The 23,801-nt window shown below is 43.3% G+C and overlaps 1 protein-coding gene across 1 annotated transcript in view; it reads right to left on the bottom strand.

The window, feature by feature from the left end:
- Positions 1-23,801, bottom strand: part of FANK1 (fibronectin type III and ankyrin repeat domains 1) — a 56,446-nt gene that overhangs the window by 32,332 nt on the left and 313 nt on the right. Inside the window, exons 2-4 of the mRNA XM_018557587.1 lie at positions 22,804-22,856; positions 22,398-22,575; positions 1,862-1,986 (exon numbers count right to left, since the gene is read on the bottom strand). Of these exons, the coding sequence (XP_018413089.1) occupies positions 1,862-1,986; positions 22,398-22,575; positions 22,804-22,856 (356 nt within the window). The remainder of the gene's footprint in view (positions 1-1,861; positions 1,987-22,397; positions 22,576-22,803; positions 22,857-23,801) is intronic.

Raw genomic sequence — 23,801 nt, 5'->3', positions numbered from 1 at the left:
CAACGCAGCCCCATTTTCCTGCAGGTTCGCTTCTGCAGGTGACAGGTGGATGTAATTTAAATTTGAAATAGCCAATAGCAGGCTGGCTATTGAAACCCCACCCACTGAGCATAGGAGCGAACCTGAGAGAGAAAGTGGTCTCTCAGGTACACTCCTCTGCTCAGTGGGCGGGTGCAATAGCCAGCCTGCTATTGGCTTTTGCAATTTGAAATAGACAGGGGGCGCATGGTCAAGGCTACGCCCTAGGTAGCACCGGCCCTGAGTGTATGGTTGGCAGTCAGCTTCCAAAGCTGGTGGATATGGACTTGTAATATCCTAGACTGGCATTTTCAGGGTACCATTCAGGCTTCTAGCTCCTTCCTTGCCATCTGTGGTCAATTTAAAAAATGTTAACTGAAGTTAGGCTACATTCACCCACTGTGTGATGCAGCAGGAATCCAAAATCTCCTGTTCAGATGCGGCCACTGTCGCAGGAATCCAAAATCTCCTGTTTAGATGCGGCCACTGTCGCCCGTTCGAGTTAATGACCAAGTGACAGAACCAACATTTATGTTGTAATTGCGTATATGTGATACAATTACATATGGTTTGGAATAGATCACTGTCCCTTGACACATGATCGATGCATCCAGGGGCAGCGATGCATGTAAAGAAGAAACTAACGCTTTTTACCCCCACAATGCTTATGTGCATGACGATCTTGCAGTAAGTGTAAACCCAACCACTAAAATCTACTACACGCTTTAAAATACTGATGTAATTTAAACTGTTTTAAATCTGCAACTTTAATTAAATGAATACTTTGTGATCCTGCCATAAAGGTCCTTTATTAGACACTTCCTGTTATAAGTGATGCATTGTCACCCACTCTCCAATCAGAAAATACACACTGCTACTGATGAACATTATACAGATACGTTCCATTTTTGTAACCATCATGAAATAGTTCTATGAAATAGCAAGTGCATATAGACAGGAAGTGGCTGCAGGAGATCAGTATCCCTGAGATAGAACATAGACTGAAAAAGGTGAAAATAAATGGCATCTGCTTATGATACACAATGCTATAGCAAGCTAAATGGAAACCTGGGCTGAGATAAATATTTAGGCTGCCACTGTTGACTTCCTGTCAGACAGGAAACTAGCATTTTCAGGAGGTGGTCAGCAATGGCCACCTATGTAGTGTTACAATAAAGAGGGCAGTGCACATGGCAACACCTAGATAGCAGGGACATGCGGTCAGGGAGGCAGGGTCTCACCTAGTATTATGAAGAAAAAAGGTGTCAGCTTCAAGTCTGAAGCTGACAGCTTTTTCTCCATTTAGACTGGCATGTAACAGGTTAAACAGTAGGGAAAGCCTCCCCGCTGTGTAACCTGTCATGGACGGAGCGCTGCCTGTAATTAACATCCAGCTTTTGACAGGTAGCTATGTTACACAGCAGCGGGCTTCCCCACTGCGTGTGTAACCTAACTTGGTGAGGCAAGAGCTGTCACAGCCTCTATTCTGTGTTAGAGGCCTGAGCTCTGTGGATGGCTTGGGCCAATAGCAAAGCGCCATTGGTCCAAGCTGTCCAATCAAAAAAAAATAAAAATAAAAAACAGTTAGGACATCGATCTCGATGCCTCACCAGTGACGAGCAAGTGAGGGACAGGGAGGCTCCTCTCAGTCTCCTCCCTTCCTCCTCCCCACACAGGTTGGTTACCAAGCTGGGGGTGGAGCTTTGGCGGGGCCGGGGCGGAGCTTGGGCGGGCTAGGGGATTCCTCACCCAGCACAGAAGACACAGCACTTCACTGCTAGATAGTGTGTCTCCATCTTTCCTGGAAATCGGCTTTATGCAGGAAGCGCCTTATTCAACGTACTTGTAGTGGAGACGGAGACCAGTGGACTGTATGCCCATTCACCATCGTATGTTGTAACTTTCAGTCTGAATCTGTAGGTGGTGATAGGTTCCAATCCTTCCACAACATGTTTCCGGGAATATCCCCTGAAAAAGTTAAATACACATTGATAATGCAATGTTAAAAAAAAGAAAGAAAATCACCGCAATGAAAAGGTTATAAAGGCTGATAAACAAATATTGACATGTAGAACATTTCAGCTGCTGCCAACACAACCAATCACTACTCAAATTATATTCTTTTAGTAACGTTGGTTAACAAGGATAGATGGCAGGTAGGTAATAGAAGAAAATCCAGCCAGCAAAAAAATACAACAAAAACCTTTGAAGTGAATTAGATTTGGCCCAATACATTTCTAAGATAACAGTGCTAAAGTACCCCAAACACTTCCCGGAGGAGCCACGTTTGAATCCCAGCTCTAGTCTGTGCATGGGGCCTCAAATTCTAGCAAGATTTATCTCTGTCCCCTGCTGGGACTAAGCCCACTGCAGTGCCATTCAAGTGTCAACTGCCTACTAAAGTTCTGGCATTTGATAACTGAAAGATAAGGGTCAGGGCCTAATCATGTTTTGGGCAGAAATTGAGGCTTAATATACAGTCTGAGCCTTAAATACAAGGGGTTCTGCAGAAACACAGGATCAGTTTGAAGACCAACACAGGTTCTTAGCCAAATCTGAGCTTGTATAGTGGCAAGCTCTAATCTACATCTCTTATATTTGTAACTATGAAAATATCAAAAGCTCATTGGTTGCACTTCCTTGCTTTCCTGAAGACCAACACAGGTTCTTAGCCAGATATGAGCTTGTACAATGGCAAGCTCTAATCTATAGCTCTTATATTTGTAATTATAAGGATACCAATAGCTCATCGGATGAACTTCCATGCTTGCCTGAAGACCAACACAGGTTCTTAGCCAGATCATGTTAATTGATTAACTTCCAAGGTCTCCTGAAGACCAACAGAGATTCTTAGCCAGGTCATGTTAATCCGTGAACTTCCATGCTTTCCTGTATCCTAGATTTGAGCTTGTATACTGGCAAGCATGATCTACAGCTCTGACACTTATCTGTAAAAATCAATAGGTCATTAGTTACAAATTTCCAATTCAGACAACAGCCTAACCCCTCCAACTTTACAAACCAAACACCGTCTTGCTTCCAACTGGTAAAGTCAATACACAAGCTGACTGCCACATGATCTTAGAAAAAAAAAAACTGCAGAAATCACACATTAGGAATGATGACAGCCTGTGAAAATTAACAGTAAACATTATGCTGTGATAACGGAGCATACAGGAGGTACAGTCTGCGTATCTCTTCTAATAATATGGAAGAAATATATTTAAGACAAGGAGGTTGATCCACTAAGCTGTTGTAACACTCAACTTCAGATGACCGTGGGTCGGACGGACTCTCACCCGCAGCCCCGAGCTCAGCGGCTCCTGTCTCCAGCTCTCCCCGCCGCTCTGTGATGTCTGCACCGCGTGGAGCTGCCGGGTAGTGCGCACTGTGTATCTTCTTAAAAGGTACAGTACACAGCAATTAAGGAACTACACCGCCCCTGGAGAGTTTGCCTCGTAGTGCCTGAGCTCATCAGTTATCATAGTGCGTTTCTTGTGTACCGAACCTTGCAACTTTCAGACCACGAACCTTGCTGCCGGCCCCTGACCCCTGCTACCCTCACGGACTACAACTTTGGATTTCGAATTGGCTACAATGAACCGGACCGCTTCTGTGCTGGACACCACTACATGAGAGACCGTGCATTACCCGGGTCTGCTCGTGTGGAGGTACCAATTGTATTGGCAAGTCCCCTGCATCTGGGCTCCTACAGACTACTTCCTGATAGCTGTACAAGTTATTTCAGTTGTATAGCTGCCCTTTCATCCCACAATAATCTTCTCAGCAAAACATTCAGTATACCAAAATAATACTGCAAACATATATACTATAAAAATAAAGAATCATGCATGTAGAGTCATCTGATCCGTGCAATTTAGACCTGTAAATGTAACATTTTCATTTGTGAATATTTAATGGAAACTCTGCATGCTTGATGCTTTAGTGACCTGAGCCTTCCTTGTAAACTTTGTGTCACCATGCTGCCTGTTTGTATGGTGGTACTTCGAGGTAAGATTGTGAAAAAGACTGGCTCTGACTCCATTTTCCTGGGATGCGAGTATCTCTGTGTACAGTAGATATGGTTATGCATAGTGAAAGTGAAATCTGTCTGATATGGTATATGATTTTACGTAGAGTACCATGGAAAAAGTTGTATGGAAAATAACTATATTGAATCAGTTGTTTCCCCACACGAGTACTTGGCACAGAGGCTACTGGCACAGGAAAGGGGAGTATGCAAATATGGGGTGAAGCAGAATGAAGGATGTTCAAGTTAGAGAGGCCATTAGATTGGCCATTATTACCCATGCCAACAGCTTATGTCCTGATAAATCTCTCTTCTAACTGCTGCTCACTATCTGAACATACAGAAATCAGGGACAATAAAAGACCTGGATATGGGCAAATTTATGTTTGGCATTTTCTGCTCTCAATGGTGGCACATCCTCAGGCCTCAAGATCATTAAAGGAGAACTATGAGGTGTGATTTCCACTCATCTGCATAGTTAGTGCCTACCTGTGACAAAGAAGCTGTCACAGGTCGGCTCTATTGATCAGGAAGTGAGCGAACACATATATCCTCCAGCGCTGAGTGGAGGAACGGATAGGGAGGGGGCGGGCACAGCTGGCTCTGCCTCCAGATAGCCTTTGTATATCTTTACCGGGTGGGAACTAGACAGATGACTCACTCATTGACCTTTTTAGATCTTTAGGGGAATTTAAATTGGCAAGCATGAGAAATCTAGGAATTCTGCCGAGAATATTTAACAACCATGCAAAATTTCTGCAGTGCTGGATTTTATTTCACTGCTGTCCAATAAATTAAATAAATTATATACACGCACACGGTGGTTAAAAAAGCTCCCCAAGCACTGCAATATATTATAGCAATATATCACAACACAAGGCAATGCACCTTCATGTTGCACAGCAGGACCCACACGTTATGTGCTATGCTTTGACAAACACTGTGCTATGAACCGGTTCTCACTCCTATTCCCAGAAGTCTTCTTAGAACTTATCAAATTACAGGCAACCCCTGTAATAAATGTTTCATACTCAAACGGAAGTGCCCATGTAGGGCCAACTTTGTAGCAGCTTTTACTCTCTTTGCACATATTTTCTGGAAATATGCAGCTGTGTGACTTTGAAGCTACAAATCTTTGGGGTGGCATGATTGCTGGTGCATCTATTGGATAGCACAAGTAGGTACCGTAGCTGGGAATTCTAGCGCCAAATGCTGCAAAAATTCACTCAGTGACTTGAGTGTCAAATTGCTGCAAGACCTTTCCAAGACAGCAGTGCATCTTTTCCTAGCCACAAAATGCTAAGCTTTGCCATTATTTTGCTGCTACAAATTAGTGCCCAAAAATTGGGAGCCAAAAGAGAGATTGGCAGAGGGGGGCGGTGGACACTGAACAGTTGGCAAAGTGGATGAGTCTGGCAGCAGCGTTCATAATAGACTGAAGGGGGGATAGACTGTGTAGTAGTAGTAGGCCAGCAAGAAGGGAGTCACAGAGGCCAAGGCGAGAGATTACAAGGGAGTGAATTAGAAGCCCTGCGGAGTCGTTTGTTAAAGAGGGGCGAGTTTTGGAAATGTTGCAGAGGTTGAGTGGCAATATTTAAATAGTGATTGTATGTGGGGCTGAAAGCAGAGTTCAGAATCAAGGATTACACAGAGCACCCTGGCTTGAGGGGAGGGGTTCATTGTAGACCTGTTAATTCCCCATACCAACTGTTGAGCAGCGGCACTCTACACTCGAGTTTTTGCTAGGGATGCACTGATACCAGTAGTTCGGTAGAGTACCGAATTTTTTTTTATCGCCGATACCGAATACCGAAAGTCCCAGTCAGGAAGCGAGGCGGGAGTAGAATGACTAGCCGGGAAACCTGGCAGCGTGTAAAGACACGCCACTTGGCTTCCCGATTAGCGGAAGCCATCCCCATGCTTCTTGTCACTAGGTGCCAATCAGGAAGCCGGGCACTGTGTAATGATGCGGCGCCCGGCTTCCTGATTGGCCCAGGAAGCCGGCTCATTGCTCCCTTGTCATGAGGTGACGAGGGAGCATGATGCCGGCTTCCCAACCAATCAGAAAGCCAGGCGCCGCGTCATTAGACGGTGCCTGGCTTCCCGATTGGTCGGGAAGCCGGCTCCATGCTCTCTCGTCACTTGTGATTAAGTCAGGACGACGGGCAGAGTGCAATGACGCGCTGCCCGGCTTCCTAATAACAGAAGTATCGGGGTAGGCATAAAATATTTTGCACCCATACCAGCATCGGTACATCCCTAGTTTCTACAAACTGGCCCTTTCGTGGTCTTGCCTATCCCAACCAAACTTTACCTTAAATCATTTTTTTTTAAAATTATTACGTTTTAAATACCATCGCTGTCAGCAGTAAACTGTTTGCTATTGGCGTTGCATTCAATTTTCTCTCTTTAAACCCGAGCGCCTATGTATTTTTCAGCACAAAATCAGCACCACGCACGGATTTCAATTTTGAAATTAAAATTCACCTGAATTCCTCCGGCTTTGCAGCCTACGTGAAATAAATGGTCTAATGAAATATTTACAGTGCTCGCAGAAGCTGCCAAGGGCCTAGTGTCATCGGGTGCAACAAAACATAGCAGCAGCTTTGTTTGCAGCTTCATCATCTTTAATCAAAAATTATTTTCCAACAATACTTTGTGAAATGTTCTCTGCCTTCAAGTATTAAAACCTGTAGCGTGAAAAAATCAGACGGTCTCTGGAGATGTGATGGCGGCATTAACAATGTAAGTCTGCCACCTAGTGGTGCACGTGGGCGCTCCTCTGGCGCGCAGTCATCTAATCTCATTAGACAATGGTTACAATGCAGAGGTGAACCAAGCCGGAGAATAATCTATATTCAAATATTCACAGCGAAAGAAAAAAAAAAGTCACAAGCTGGATTAATATTTTTATCCTAGCAGTTACTAAAGGTTCAACTGAGCAAGTGTAACGTATACAGAAGGGTCATTTGAAGTTCACATGGAGAGACGAACATGGGGGAGATATGATGATGCTGCATAAACTTAAGCTGTTTTTCCAGGGTACATGCAGTTCTGTCTATAGGACAAGTATCAATATTGTATCAAGAGAACTTGCGGATTATTTCTGATCCAGGGCTGAAGTAGATCTAAACCCAAAACGGGATAACATTTAGCTTGCTAAAGCACTGTGCACCATAAACAGTTGCCATGGGTTTTTTTTATTTTAGAAAATAGTTGTGCCACCTTTCTTCATCCTTTTTTCGCAACTGAGAGTTGCTGATCTCCTCCCACCACTTCCTGTCTTCACGAATGCCCTGTGAAACCAGCCCGCATGCCATCGTTCAGGGCTGGCTTCTTCTTCGGTGACAACAGTGGAATATGCCTGCACAAAGACTGTTAGTAGGGCCGCTTATGTACAGTATATGACAAGGCGACCACAAATAAGAGCAATTGGTAGTAGGGACAGAGTGTTATCATCCTATAACAGGAAGTGCCTGAAGAAGGACCCTCATTGCAGGATCACCAAGTATATTTTTCATTTTTTTAGAAAACTGAAAATAAACTTTTTAACTCCTTACCTCATTTTAGGGTACCAGTCCCTAGATGTGGTGGCTGCATTAGTTTTCTTTTTTCCTTCATTTTCACTGGTAATGCTTCAAACATTGCACTTACTGTTCCCAGGTGACAACACCCTGTCAACCATATCTATGGTTGTCACTCTATGACAGGTCTTCCTCTCTTCATCTCCATTACAAAAGAGGATGGTAGACTAGGAGTTTACAGAAGACAGTTCAATGTACAAGAAGTTACAAGGGCGCTACATTTTTAGCAAGAGCAACAAGTATTTGCAGTACTAGCTGAAAATGTTAGCCGGAAAAATGAAAGCGAATGCAGCCGCCACATCGAAGGACTGGTAAGCTACAATATATGACATTTCTGTTCTTGGGTTTAGATATTCTTTAAGATACATTGGATTACTTTCTTCCAAGGTCCAGCAGCAGATGCAAATATTAGTAATTGTACGCAGCTAGAGGGACCCATCTTGAACTATAGTCTGATGGCCCACAGGCACGATAACGAAAGTTCTGCGGTATTATTAAAGCAGAATCTGAGCTGAATGATAATCTGTATACAGAAAGCAATAAAATTAAAAAAAGCTATTAAAAAGTGTCAAAATGTAATTACCTATTAGTTCTTTTTAGGCATCCTGGCTCTGGGAGAGCTGATAATATGTAAATTGCAATCCAATGCGCGTTCGAGGCTCTGCAACTCCTGACCCCGTAGCCGGCCCGGCTCACAGGTCATTTTCAATCATCTTTTACCAGCTCTCGATTGCAAAAGTGACCCAACAGGTCAAGGCAATCGACCAATATCCCTGCCATGTAAATATATAAACGGTTGGTTGCTGGTTACTTTGATGGAAAGCTGGTTACAATTTCTAGAAAACTGCCTTGTGTATAGTTAGCATACAGATACAGGGCTTGGGTTGTTTTTGCAGCAAATAACCTTTTTTGTGTAATATATAGGGCTTTGAAGTGTATATACAGCATATTTCCAGTGAGCTTATTTTGTGTAATAAACCTAATGTAGTTTTGACATTAACATTTTATATGCTCGTCCTTCCATATTTTTATACTTTATTTCATTTCAAGATTTGCACTGGAGGTACCTGGTTCAAATCCCGGTCAGGTCACTATCTGTTCTCCCTGTGATTATGCGGGTTTCCTCTGGGAACTCCAGTTACCTTCCACTTTCAAAAGACATGCTGGAAATTTAACTGGCTCCTCTCTAAATTGGCCCTGAATGCATCGAGATAGGGACTTTAGATTGTAGGCTAAATGAGGGCAGGGACTGATGTGAATGTGCAACTATGTGAAGCGCTGCGTAAGTTGTCAGCGCTAAGGATGCACCAATACCAGTATCGAGTACTGATATATATTTTTTCGGTTCTCGCCAATACCGATACCAGAAGTCCCATTAAGAAAACCACGTGGTGTGTAATGACTCGCCACCTGGCTTCCTGATTAGCCAGGAAGCCAGGCGCATGTAAAGACTCACGACCCGGCTTCCCGATTAGCAGGGAAGCCGTCTGCAGGCTCCCTCGTCACCAGGTGACAAGAAAGCATGGATCCGGCTTTCTGGCCAATCAGGAAGCCGGGACACGTGTAATGACTCGCTGCCTGGCTTCCCGATACCAGAAACTCAAGTATCGGGCTAGGCATTGGAGCATTTGGGCGAGTACGAGTAAATGAGCAACAAAATGAGCACTTAACCTTTGCAGCATGTGGGTAGTCCCACTGAAAAGGGTTAAGAACATTTTTGCCCGGAGTTCTGCCATAATCATTTTTTATTTCTGTTTTATACATCAAACAGAAAATATTTTACAAGCAAAAGCCCTCAAACAATATGAATTTAAAAAAACACAAATGGGTCACTAGTATGGAAAGCAGGCATCACAAGGTAAGTCCAATTCACTGTATAAAGTTTGGGTAGAGTAGGAAATGCTTACTTCCTTTGTCAAGTTCTGCGGTTTGTGTTCCGGGGGAGAGTAAACTCTTGTGTCCTGGTGACCATCACCGAGACAGAAAATGAGGGAAAATCCAAACATTTTGAGTTGTCACCATAGCGGGAGGTGAGGGAAAATCCTTCTGTTCCTGTGACAACAAAGTCACAAATTCCATTCATTACCGCGATATATCCTCTTATTATCTCTTGGGTCTGCAGGACAGAAAGTGAACAAAAATCTCCCCAGCAGTACACAGCCAGCAGGAAATAATCCAAAAGGGGTTTTACTCCTCGCTACTTTATTTAAATCAACATATACAACAAGTTTGGGGTATACATCCAGCTTAACCCTTTGTTGCCAGTAGACACCAGCCCTTTCAGTGGACCGTAATGCCAGAGGCCAGCAGGAGGGGCTCCTGTTCAATTGCTCACTGTGATTGGCTGCATAGCAGAGGTAATCATAATCAGGAGCCTGTCCTACCAGCTCCTGATTATCGGCAGTTGACTGTGAGCAGGTCGGTGACAGCTCAGTAACAGTTCTAGGGGTGCCAATTAAGCATGACGCAAAACAACCCTGTGACGTATATATGCGGCAGCTGGGCTTTAATCGGGGACCTGCCTCAGTACTAAAACCTAGTTTATGGCTAGGAAAAAACACAATATATGGTTTACTACTAATGAGCAATAAAAAAAAAAGCAAGCAAGCAAAATAAGTTACCATGTAAACCGTGCAGCCTTGTTTGTATTCGTGACTTCAGCTCTCACAATTCTTGCAGAAATCCCTCTTGGTCTGCTGGGCACAGAGGAACCCTTTATTTTACTGGACAATTTACCAAATCTCCCATACACTTCATAAAATGTACTAGTAAATGAGGATAAAATGGTGGCGGGAACCTTTATTGCAGCGTATAATAGTACATAGCACCACTACAGTCGATAGATTCTCCAGTATAATTGCAGCAGCCTGGGAAAGATGCGGAATGAGCAATGAAATGGTGATGGTCCTATGTATTATTTAATATAGCAGGGTTATGACCCCGGGCTTGCTCTTTCACTGCCGGGGCTTTCAATGCCACTGTTTAACAATCTACATTTTAATGGAGATTGTCAGCAGCCATACCGATAGTGCGCTACCGCTGTGCATGTGTGATTGCGAAAGGCAAAATTACAGCTTAATATGCAGATGAGAGATGAAGAGAACGGGCTATTTAGATGGCAGAGAGCTGCTGCTGATTGTTACAAGTTTCCTGTGCATACTGTATACCACAGACCCGGGGGCGATGATTTCCACAGGACACGGCTTTACATCTCATGTTCAAGCAGTATATGAACCCCTGGGGTACATTGGATGGGTACAGGGGTAGCTCTCTTTGATAAATTGTATGGGAATAACAGTTTCATGTTTGAGCAGACAGTAACTATAAAACAGATCCAATGTGTTTAGGGACACGCGACTTCGGGTTAAATAGTCCAGGGGTATTTGGTAAACCGTGACTCTTAAAGAGGTACATCATTTAAAAAACAAAAAGACGCACAGTACAATTGACCTAAACTGAACTGCAGGGGACTAAAAAGAAAACGAAAAGTGTATCTAAACCCAAAAACAAACATTTATTATATTGCAGCTTAACAATCTTTAAAGTAGTATTAAGGTCTGGGTGTTTTTTACCTTAAATCATTCTCTGCAATAGAGTAACAACTGCTCAGAACCTTTTTCTCCCCCAGTCCCCCCCAGTCACCCTCCACACTTACCTGTCAGCGAGGCTCGTCCCTGCCGCCGATCCCTAGTGATCCTCCAATTCCTGTACTTCCTGGTTGCAGGGGGAGGATACTGATGGCAAAGAAGCCATAGGCTCCTTCTGCCATCAATCAAAGTGTTAAATCAAAGTGTTGGTCAGAAAGAAGGGGCATGGCCTGTCACAGGGCTGCGTGCGTCTATGGAAGTAGGGGAAGAGCGGGGCAAATTAGGAATGTAAAACTTTTAAAGAAAAAGAACATCCTCAGGCACCTAGGACACCTTAGGGTGTCCTAATAGCAACAATTTAAAAAATAGAAGGTTTAAATGTGATGGCTGCATTAGTTTACTTCTTAGTCTTTTTTCTTTTATTTTCACGTGGTAATCCGGCCAGTTACAAACTGCCTGTCTTAAGGTGCCCATACACTGGCCGAATTTGCACAGTGTGTGGGGCTTTCGGCTACCTTTCACCTCGGCATTGCTCGATCAGCTGATCGAAGGAGCCGGCTGGAGAATTTTAGAGCGATCAGACCCAACAGCCAATGAGCTGCCCGCTCTGATCGGGTATTCTAACAGGGCCCGGCGGGACCAGTCAGAATACAATGTAAACAGCAGGATTCCTCAATCGTGGCCCTGTTTGTGTAGATGGAGGAATTGCGTAAATTTTTTCCGTGCGAGTACAACTTTTTCTATTTTCTTCCCCAGACCAAAATGAGAAGTTAACCCTTGCAATGCAAGGCAGGCCCACTGTTTATAGAAATGTTACCCAGAATTCTTCTTTAACATTGCACTTCTCATAATTGCCCTCTTTTGATCTTTGATAATATAACATTGAAGGGGTTTTGTTATGGGCCTGTGTCGACAGGCATTTGTTTGCTTCGAAAACGTTTTTTTCCCACACAAGTTTATAGAGGTGCAAAACCCTCTAGAAGCCGGTCACATGCAGGTCAAATGCACCTGTCAATGAATGATCTCAGAAGGGTCTGATATGTGCCAATGGCATCGGTTTGACAAGCCCAAAGCCTGTTGGCACAGACCCTATATCCATCTGTACCTGTGAATCATGTCAGACGTCCAAAAAGCTCAAACGTTCCTGTAGCAAGCTGACAACACAATGCCAATGCTGCACTGAAATCCCAAATGGTGTAACCAGTCCTGTCCAGTTCACTTCTTTGAAATACAAAACACCCCCCATGTTATGGTGATGAGGAGTGGGGGGAGGCATTCAGTAGTACACATCCATAGTGAGCAGCTTAGGGTGACAACACTACTCCTCCAGAGATACAGTACAGACAGCATGGTCATCCTATGACAGGAAGTGTGTCGCTGGCAGGATCACCAGATGGAAAAAAAAAAAAGAAGAAAAAGGAAGAAGAAAATGCAGGCAGCCAGCACACCTAAACACTGGCAAGCAGTGAAATATTAAATTTCTGTTTGTGCGTTAATCTACACTTAAATAGCGGTGATATCATACATGGCTTCCAAATACTGCCGCCTTCACTTTCGTAACATCTCCAAAATACGCCTCACCAAGGAAACCGCAAAATTACTCATCCACTCGTCTTGACTATTGTAACTCCGTCCTCATTGGCCTTCCACTGCACAGGATATCCCCTCTTAAGTCTATTATGAATGCAGCTGCCAGACTCATCCACTTGACCAACCGCTCAGTGTCTGCAACCCCCCTCTGCCAATCACTGCGCTGGCTTCCACTCGCCCAGAGGATAAAATTCAAAATATTAACAGTCACTTATAAAGCCATCCACAACTCTGCCCCCGGATATATCTCAGACCTTGTCTCAAAATATCACCCTAACCGTCCACTCCGCTCTTCCCTAGACGTCCTGCTTTCCAGCTCCCTAGTCAACTCCTCCCATACTCGCCTCCAGGACTTCTCTAGAGTCTCTCCCATCCTCTGGAACTCTTTACCCCAACCTGTCCGTCTATCTCTCACCCTGACTGTCTTTAGGCTTTCCCTGAAGACTCTTCTCTTCAGGGAAGCCTATCCCACCTCAACCTAACCACTGAACCATCACATTCTCAAACAATTCATCCCCACACAGATACCTCCTCATGTATCATTTCCCCCTCCCTCTTTCATGGTAAGGGCCCTCCTTACCATCCTGTCTTGAATTGTATTGTAATGTCTTCCTTACATTGTAAAGCGCTGCGCAAACTGTTGGCGCTATATAAATACTATGTAATAATAATAATAATATCATGTATTTAAGCATTTTGGGCTGAACAAGCCTATAATCAAAGCAAATAAAATGAATACAAGTACAACATCAGTAAATACAATACATCAGGCAGTCAAACCCCCTTCCAGGCAAAATGAAAGACATCTCATAAAGCTTGGCGCAGACAATTACTCTGAACAAAATAGTGTTACTGTAAATCCCAATTACACGTAGTAACATAAATAGCAAAATATAACAATACGTTATAAAAAAAGTGCGCAGTTTTGAGTCAATAAGTATCCTCATTCTGTAATGAACCAAAGGCAACATAAATTAGCAGTATAGTGGCCCAAGTGGGTAATACAAAGAAAAGCCTTGAAAGAGAAAGGCATAGTAAAAAAAAGTAAGCAGGGGTGGGTGGGCATAGATCCTGCCTTATTAAATGACCTATATAAATATTTCAAAGAAAAGGGGGGGGGCACAAACAGGAGCTTCACACTGAGTAATTCGTGCAGTGGTGTGAGTTCAATCGAATGGAGAGATAAGTACCTATGGAACTTCAGATTCATCAATGATACGGATCATATGGAGTGAAACTGCTACATAAGGATACATTCCTTCCGAAACAACTACATGCATGTATCGTTGTGGGATCCAATTAGGATTATCTTTTTACCGGTTACATATAATGTGAGTACAACTCCGTTTTCTCTATTGTGGATATATCTGTATCTCACTCACATCAGAGACTTCCTGCCCCGTAGGAGATTCAAATGTTCAGTACCCGCATCATTATACACAGGTGATTCCAGGGAAGCGTTGTTTTAACTGTTTTTAAATGTCGTGTTATAGGTGTCTTTAGAAGTATAGTGTTGAAATTCAATACATTTTGTTATATTATATTACTTGTTTGTGATCTATTCATCAGATCATTTCCACTTTTTAGGGATTTCTATTTATGGGGGACTGTATCTTTTTTGAACTATATAAATATTTCCATATATCCTGCCTTATTAAAAGGACCTATATAAATATTTCCATAGATCCTGCCTTATTAAAGGGCAAATATATAAAATATCCACTTGATTTCCATAGATCCTGCCTTATTAAAGGGCAAATATAAATATTAAATGCATTTAAATAGATCCCGCCTTATTAAAAGAGCAAATATAAATATTGAATTAATTTCAATAGATCCCGCCTTATTAAAGGGCGTATAGAAATATTGAATTCATTTCCATAGATCCCGCCTTATTAAAGGGCGTATAGAAATATTGAATTCATTTCCATAGATCCCGCCTTATTAAAGGGCGTATAGAAATATTGAATTCATTTCCATAGATCCCGCCTTATTAAAGGGCGTATAGAAATATTGAATTTCCATAGATCTTGCCTTATTAAAGGGCAAATATAAAATATTGAATTCATTTCCAGAGGTCCTGCCTTATTAAAAAGGGCAAATAAAAGCATCCACTTAATTTCCATCCTATGCAACCAACACGCTGCAGTACCATAGTGCACTGCCAGCTGAAGACAATTCCCCTTTCTAATCTCCTTCCAAAACAGCCCTGGAGCCTATTAAAGCAGACATGTCCATGGTTACATCAACATGTTCATTCTAATGTAAGTTGGAAGCCGTTACTAGAGTGAGCATATCTCGCAAATCTGTTACGCACATTTATCCCGAACTCTGCTGTGCACGGCCTACAGTGAAGAGGAATATACCCAGCGGTATGCAAGCCACATGCTGGGAAACACTGAGCTAAAAGAGTTCACTGTGTGTACCTATTGTCACTTCCACTGTGGCAATGAGATGTACAACGTCTCTTGATAGATTTCCTGGAGACTACCAGAAGGCCGCACAGTGCTGGAGACCGGTACAAAAGGCCAGAAAAGACAAACTCAGCAGCATCCAGGATCATTACCAATAAATACTATACTGTCTACATCCAACAGTGGTAGCTGTGTTCTTATTCAGCTTCATATAGACCCCCTTTGGAAGGAAACATGGCAATTGCCATTAGATTGTAATGTCGCAAAAAAAGAAAATTGGTATGTCTCAGTAATTGCTGCTGCTGCAGAATTCCTTTCTAGTCCAGACCACTTGTGTGATGAGCACTACTCATCCTCCACACAGAAAAATTAAAACGGATCAATTAAATGCGTCACTGAGCCACTAGATTCAGCAGAAAGAAGACAGGCAGCATTCATATTATTGATTTTGTGTTATGATCTCCCATGGTAGTGTAAAAGATACTTAGAACACGCTATTAAGGCAGAATCTAAGAATCTCAAGTATTTTCCAAACCAGCAGATCAAACGGTGATAAAGCCAAGTGCTCCCAAGACCCATTAAAAGTGCATATACAGTTGACTGGGGCTTAGGCCTATTCCTTTCTAATCTACGGTAGAAGACTAAGTAATACGGGGAAGAGCAACAGTTCTGGAGACCATCTTTTATTTCAAGGGAACCTGTGCTTTAACAAATAAGCAGGTTGCCAAGGCTGATGATCTTTTAAATAGTTAGTTGCCTCCCAGCCTTCTTGATCCCTTGGTATCAATATTTTTTGCATCATTAACCAAAACGTATGTAACTGTGGATATCGTGAGCAAGCCTTTGTCGCGGTTTTATGTCTTTATCCTACTGGGACAATTTCCCCTCACTTCCTGAAGTGTCAGGAAGTGACAATTCATAGTCAAATGACCACCTTACCAATATATTCTTAAATAGGTGGCACAGAGACATGAAATGATGGAGGATCTCTAAATGCAAAATACATTTAAACAGCTTTAATAGAACTGTAAGCACTTGAACAATCACTTTTGCACAAATTCCCCATGTAAGATTACGCACTTGTATTGTCGCATCTTGAAGAAGTGGTCATTGGGACTTCTTAAGTTGTGATTGTTTTCTTAGGTGATGCTCCAGTCTCAGACAGCCCAGAACTAGTGCAGATGAAAACACGTGCAAAAAGATGCAAAAACATGCAACTGAAAATACTCTGCAAGCTCTGAAGAAAAAAGGTGCAAAACATATGCAGTTGAAAAAGTTGTACAAGCACAGCTCAAAACAGGGGCACATGTTGAAAGACAGATTTGCACATTTAAAAAAATGATCCAAGAGGCTAAATCTGTCGTAATTGCTTTGATAAATTCCCCCCAATGTGCGCAGACTTTCCTGTATCACAAATGCGGATCCATAGCCGATATCCAAATGTGCATCCAAAGAAAGTGCACTACGGCATGTTGTTCTTCCATGGTGCAATCTCACAATGGAGCATCCATGTTTTTGTCCACATGACTACCACTCGACTAGAGTCCGAGCACTGTACTGCGCATGGCCGACCTCTCCAACAGGCTATGTACTGTAACAAGGACACTCCACTGAAGACCGGAGGTGCAAGTAAAATGCAGTTTATTTGCTTTCAAAACGATAGATAACACGAAATCCAACATAAATAGCTTGCTGTAGCATAACAGATAGGGGCTCACCAATCCTCGAGTTGTCACGTACACTCAAGGTGTCCCAGTCTTTTAACAAGTCTCTCTCGCAGCACTGCTGCTCCGGCCTCAATCTTTAGGGCCACTGTCTGGTTCCTCCAGACAACAGCAATAACATGCCAATCCTCTCAATATGGTTCACAAACCCGCAGCTCCCTGCTGCCCTGGCCTCCACACTGACTCCGGGGTGGAGCTCTCCTGACTCACAGGTGGGGCCCTGAACACATCCCAGCACACACTTCATGAGGGATGTAAACAGGTGCACAATCAGGTGCTGGTCACCACCAAAGCATGGACCCAGGAATGGAGATTTCTTCCCACCCAGAGCTCTAAGAAATCTCCTGGCTCCAGGATCCCAACCTTGATCCAGAAAACCCAGAAAGAACTGAAAAGGCAGTTCTCTCCTGGTACCAGTAATGTCTTCCTGGAGCCACTCAGCCCCTCTGGCTGAGAACCCTGGGTGACTTTGAGGCCACCTAACACCGTGGTATTGCCTCACAATGCCACAGTACATTTGCTGCATTGTGCAAACTTCTCTCTGTTCCGGCTACTGCGTAATTTACAAATTGCCTTTACATTTTGATTCTCCCTCATATTTATAAAATGATCATCACAATATCAAAAGTGTGCTGTGCAATCTGTGCAAAAATATCAGCCATGCAAAATATGAGATATATAGATCTAGATGTCTCTATATATTCGTTTTTAATTATTTCTAGTGCAATGAATATATCATACAACTGAATTTATAGTGTCCCAAATATAAATCCTTATCTGTGTTCACGTGTTTATTTCCAATAAAAACAAACCACTGCTTTTTTTCCCCACAGTGTCTCTTTATCAACAAATTCTTCCCAACACCTTCAGATTAGCTTGACTATTGTATTCTGTCTACCTGTGTGCACTCCACCCTCAATTAGAAGGCCGCTCTCCTTTCAAGATAGACCTTATTTAATTAAAAGGTCAAAACACGCTTTGTCTTTAAAACCTCTTGATTGTATCCGTGTATACACTTTCCTCCTTCTACTCCTCCATAATGCAGTAGCTCAAATAAACACATCTACATACACATACATATGCGTCGTTAACTGCCAAAAAATGTACCATTCTGATCAGCCATTCTAACGAGTCAGAAACCTCTGCCACACTCCGCAGCCAGAAAGGATCACTTTCTATTGTTTTTTTCTTTCAGCCTTACAACTTCCTGGGTCAACTCTCTTCTCATTGAACATACAGTAGGTTATCATGCCAATTCACTGTGCAGTGAGGGATCTGGAGGCAGAGCGGTGTCACAGCTATATTACTGAAACTGAAAACAGGCAGGTCACATGCAAGGCTATGCAGCAAAGGTGTGTGAATGAATATGTCAAGGTTCTTGTTCCACTCCTTACTGGAAATCGCAGATGATAGGGAGGGTGACTGCAGATGGCGCCGCTGTATGCATAGAATAATTGTAAAGAATATCACCAACACTCCGAAGATCCTTATAGAATCACCAAATGTTCATTTTATTGAACAATTTGTCAAATGTTCAATATAATGAACATTTGGTGATTCTATAAAGATCTTGGGAGTGCTGGTGATATTCTTTACAATCAAAAGGTGTGTAAATGACACGAAAGGCAGAATAAGAAATCTTTTGGCAGGTAAGACTGTTTGTATACATGCCTGCTCATCCATATTTTAATATTGTATTAAATATATACATTTTTAGATTAATAGAAGCTTTGCATTTGACTCAGCATTGTTTTTAATGAGTTAGCGGATTCATAGACATGCGTTGCGAGAAGGAGCAGTGAAGCAGAACCATTGAGTAACAATGCAAAGCAGGAAGAAGAGATGGTGTATGTAAAATGAGAAAACATGACTGCTTCCATGAACGTATAGCGATTACAGGCTGTACATAGAAACACGGCTTAAATAAATGACTGAAATTAATAAGATTTAAAGAGGAACTTTACGCATATCTTTGAAATGACAACAAAAGACACCTTTAGAAATGTTTAGTAATGACAAATCTATAAACAGATACTTTTAGATAATTGCCGGCTTTGTATACAATGAAACTGTCACAGGTCGGCTCAGTAGATCGAGAAGTGAGCGAACACATACCGACGTTCGCTCACTTCTCGATCTTGTCACGGCAGAGAGCCGTGACAGGGGAGGGACCGGATTCCCCCCTCCGATCCTCCAGCGCTGACTGGCAGAACGGACGGGGGAGGGGGCGGGTAAAGCTGGCTCTGCCTCTAGGTAGGCAGAGCCAGCTGTCACTCACGCAGCTGGGCGGATAGAGACATAATTGTTGGGATCCGTTCCAGGTGCGGCGTCTCAGTATACCGCAAGCTACATACTGAGCTACATACTGAGCAGTATACATACTATACTGAGCTTAGGGTGACGGGAGGACGCTAGTTTGTGTCCTCCCGTTACCCTTAGGAGAACTATGGGGGAAAGCCCTAACACCATAGTTCTCCTTTAATTGTCTTTTCCTCCCCATTCTTCTCACAGTGGGCATTTTTCCTAAGGGCAGATTAATATATCTCCCTTTACTTCCTGGAACTCTGGCACATGTGACTAGGACATGTGACCATGCACATCATCTCAGGGGAGGAAAATGCCTTTCACTGAGATCTCATGAGATTAAAGATGCAATTTCCAAGCAAAGCATTGCTGATGTAACTTTCCCACGATGCAATACTTGGGCACAGGCTGCATCACTAATGCCCAAAAGGACCAGGAGACCAGGAAGTGGAAGAACAATAATATGTTTGCTTAACTAATGAATGTAAGATGATTTCATATCGGCATGAAGAGCTGCATGCTGAGGTAAATTTTAATGAAAGGGAAAGGGGGGGTCCTCTTTAAACATCGAGCTGATCTCTGCTACGTTTATCTAAAAAAAAATACACTCACTGGCCACTTTATTAGGTATACCTGTTCAATTGCTTGGTAACAAACTGCTAATCAGCCAACCACATGGCAGCAACTCAATGCATTTAGGCATCTAGGACGTGGTCAAACAACTTGCTGAAGTTCAAACCGAGCATCAGAATGGGGAAGAAAGGTGATTTAAGTGACTTTGAACATGGCATGATTGTTGGTGCCAGAGGGGCTGTTCTGAGTATTTCAAAAACTGCTGATCTTCTGGGATTTTCACACACAACCATCTCTCTGGTTTACAGGGAATGGTTCAAAAAAGAGAAAATGTCCAATGAGTGCCAGTTGTGTGGACGAAAATGCCTTGTTGATCTCAGAGGAGAATGGGCAGACTGGTTCGATAGATGATAAGTAACTAACCACTCGTTACATCCGTGGTATGCAGAATACCATCTCTGAAGGCACAACCTTGAAGCAGATGGGCTACAGGAGCAGAACACCACACTGGGTGCCACTCCTGTCAGCTAAGAACAGGAAACGGAGGCTACAATTTGCACAGGCTCATCAAAATTGGACAATAGAAGATCGGAAAAACGCTGCCTGGTCTGAGGAGTCTCGATTTCAGCTACGACATTCAGATGGTCGGGTCAGAATTTGGTGTAAACAACATGAAAGCATGGATCCATCCTGCCTTGTATCAACGGTTCAGGCTGGTGGTGGTGAAATGGTGTGGGGGATATTTTCTTGGCACACTTTGGGCCAGTCATGCTATCATGTTAATATTAGGGTTGGTAATGATTAAAATTTTCCTGTTCGATTAATCGAAATTTTTTTTAATCGATTAATCGACTCATTTCGATTAATTATAACGCACATACAGATCCAACTACTTTTAGCTGATCAGCTTGCATTGCAACTCTGCATTAGTCAGTGGTAAATGTGGTATACACTATATACAATCACCGAACACTAGTTAGGTTCCACAATCCATGACTTAACTTCACACAAATACGTTTTAAATTCAAACTGTAGCACTGACGCAGCCCTGGTTAAAGTAGGGTTCAGTGGGGTCTCACTAGTCCTGGTTAAACCCCACAGAGCCCTGGTGAGACCCTACCAAGCTCTGCTTTAACCAGGGCTCTGTAGGGTCTCACCGGGGCTCTGTAGGGTCTCACCATCCTGGTTAGACCCCTCAGAGCCCTGGTGAGATCCCACACTGTCCTGGTTAAACCCGGGCTCTGTAGGGTCTCACCAGCACCAGGGCTCCGTAGGGTCTCACCAGGGCTCTATGGGGTCCAACCATGGCTATGTGCGATTTCACCAGTCTGGTGAGACCCCTCAGGGCCCTGGTGAGACCCCTCAGGGCCCTGGTGAGACGCCAAATAGCCCTGGTGAGACCCCACAGAGCCCTGTTTAAACCAGGGCTCTGTGGGGTCTCACCAGAGCTTTGAGGGGGCCTCACCAGGGTAGCAGGGCTCTGTGGGGTCTAACCAGCCTTGTTAGACCCACAGAGCCCTGGCAAGACCCCACAGAGCCCTGGCAAGATCCCACAGAGCCCTGGTCTCACCAGGGCTCCGTGGGGTCTCACCATGACTTTGTGGGGGTCTCACCATGGCTCTGAGGGGGTCTCACCAGGGCTCCATGGGGGTCTCACCATGGCTTTGTGGGGTCTCACCGGGGCTCTGAGGGGGTCTCACCAGGGTAGCAGATTTCTAACAGGCTAGCAGATCATTGATTTTACTGTTTTACATGATATTTATTTTTGCTGCCTTGTACAGACATGCGATGACTCACCGGCCCAAGAGTGAGGAGGAGACTCAACAGCCCAAGTGATTCCGTCAGGTAACGAAGGGAAGGGGGAGGAGTCTATGTCCGTGACGTCACCGGACTCCTCCCTCCTTCCCTTCGTTACCCATCACGGACAACTACATCACCCGACTCCTCCCCCCTTCCCTAGCCGACAGAGCCACTTGGGGAAGGGGGGAGGAGTCCGGTGACGTCGATGTCCGTGACGTCACCGGATCTCCGACGGAAGACCCGGAAGCCGGCGGAGAGGTGAGTAACTTTGATCGATCAAAATAATTTTGATTGATCAAAGAAATTAACGATTAATCGACGGATTAATCGTTAATTTCCGCACCCCTAGTTAATATGGACCAAAATCTCTGAGGAATGTTTCCAACACCTTGTTGAATCTATGCCACAAAGAATTAAGGCAGTTCTGAAGGAAAAAGGGGGTCCAACCCGGTACTAGCAAGGTGTACCTAATAAAGTGGCTGGTGAGTGCATACAAGACTATATCTGTAAAAAATAAATCAAGACAACTGGACTTTCTGTATTATTCTTGAAGACATTTCACTGGTCATCCAACCAGCTTTCTCAATTCTGAATTTAGGTTTACATATATACCATGACCTGGATAAATGAGAACCTTCACAGACATATACATGACTATATATTAATTTCTTAAGTTCCTTATGTTCACCTTACAACATATCAACTGCATGTTCAAATGGAATACATCAAATGAGCTTGCAGTGTCCCTATATTGCATAGACACAGAAACTTACGAATAGATTGTGCCGTAAACATGAGTCTTCAGATCTTCTTCTTCTATGGAAAATTTAAACCATTTGGTGGCAGGGCCGCTTCTTTGATAGGAGTTATTGATATCCCAATACAACTCAATGCTGTGGTGATTTACCTTCCCCACTACAGGAGGATCGGGGCGTGGAGTAGCAACCTTGCCTGGAAAAAAAGAAATATGCAGTAATGCAGAACCGAAATGGTTTAATGGAATGTACATGGAATTGTCAGATATAGACAAGAGAAATGGGAATTGTAAATGTTTCGTAATTAGTTTGGTTATCCTTACATAATGTCGGGTCTTGCATTTGTCTGATATAATTAAAAAGTGTATATTGATTTATATAGGTTTAGCTCAAGAGCATAAATTAGCATTTATAAGCCTCTGACAGCTAATTACATTAGAGATCATGAAGTTGTACTTGAGCGGTGATTCAAGCCCACTGCACAGGAAGAATACCAAGTGCAGCGAGAGATGACTTACCAAGCAAGGCCAATTTACCAGTGTTATTCTATCTACAGGAGAACAAACCCACCGAGCTGCAATGTAACCAGCACCAAGGTGAGAAAAGATATTAATAACTGCTTTTATGAAAGTGCAAGTCAAGGAAACTCTTCACTAGATATTTACATTCAGGACTAAATTTTTTACACCTTGCGACCAGACCAATTTTTTTATATTCTGGTGATAAGTATTGAATTGACTATAACTTTTGACTTTGCTTATGAGTGGAGTAAGCTGGGTGAAAGCAAGCAAGTCTTTCTTTCCAGAATACTGTCTTCACCACTACCCGGCCCCCACCATGCTGGCCAATGTTTACATTCACTTTTCCACCAGATGTCTATGTTGTAGTGGGGAGCGGGTACGCACTGCAACCCATGTCTATCTATGGACACAATAGATTGGAAGAGGGTGGAGAACCCATACATGTTTTGTTTTTTTAAACAAAAGTAAACTTTACCTGACTTACAACTGTCACTTGCCAGGGTTTCTACCGGGGTTTAGTGCGAAGAGGAATTGGACCTAATCTCAATTTGGTAAGAAGCTAATGCCTTGTGCGCTACCATGCCCTAAGATCCAGGGTCCTCCCCATGCACAAAGTAACTAAGACGAAAAGAAATCCAGCAAAGATCACAAGCTGCCTGGACTTCAACATGGTTAGGACTTGATCACTAAAAATGGTAACCCTTAAAAAGGAAGATCTTGCACTGAGGAAGGGGTTGGTTACCCCGAATGCATTGGTACGCCCCGCCCCCACCACTATACAGCGTTCTTGGACCATCAGAGTATGTGGAAGAAAAATAATAAAATAAACTGAAAAAAATTGAATTAACCACTCAAATCTGGCCCCCTCTACATCACCCCCGATAACCACCCCCCCCCCCCC

Source organism: Nanorana parkeri, unplaced genomic scaffold (assembly GCF_000935625.1).
Source record: "Nanorana parkeri isolate BGI_ZX_2015 unplaced genomic scaffold, ASM93562v1 scaffold2, whole genome shotgun sequence".
NCBI classification, from domain to species: domain Eukaryota; kingdom Metazoa; phylum Chordata; class Amphibia; order Anura; family Dicroglossidae; genus Nanorana; species Nanorana parkeri.
The sequence above is the reverse complement of the archived record's forward strand: the minus strand, read 5'-3'. Positions and strand labels throughout refer to the sequence as shown.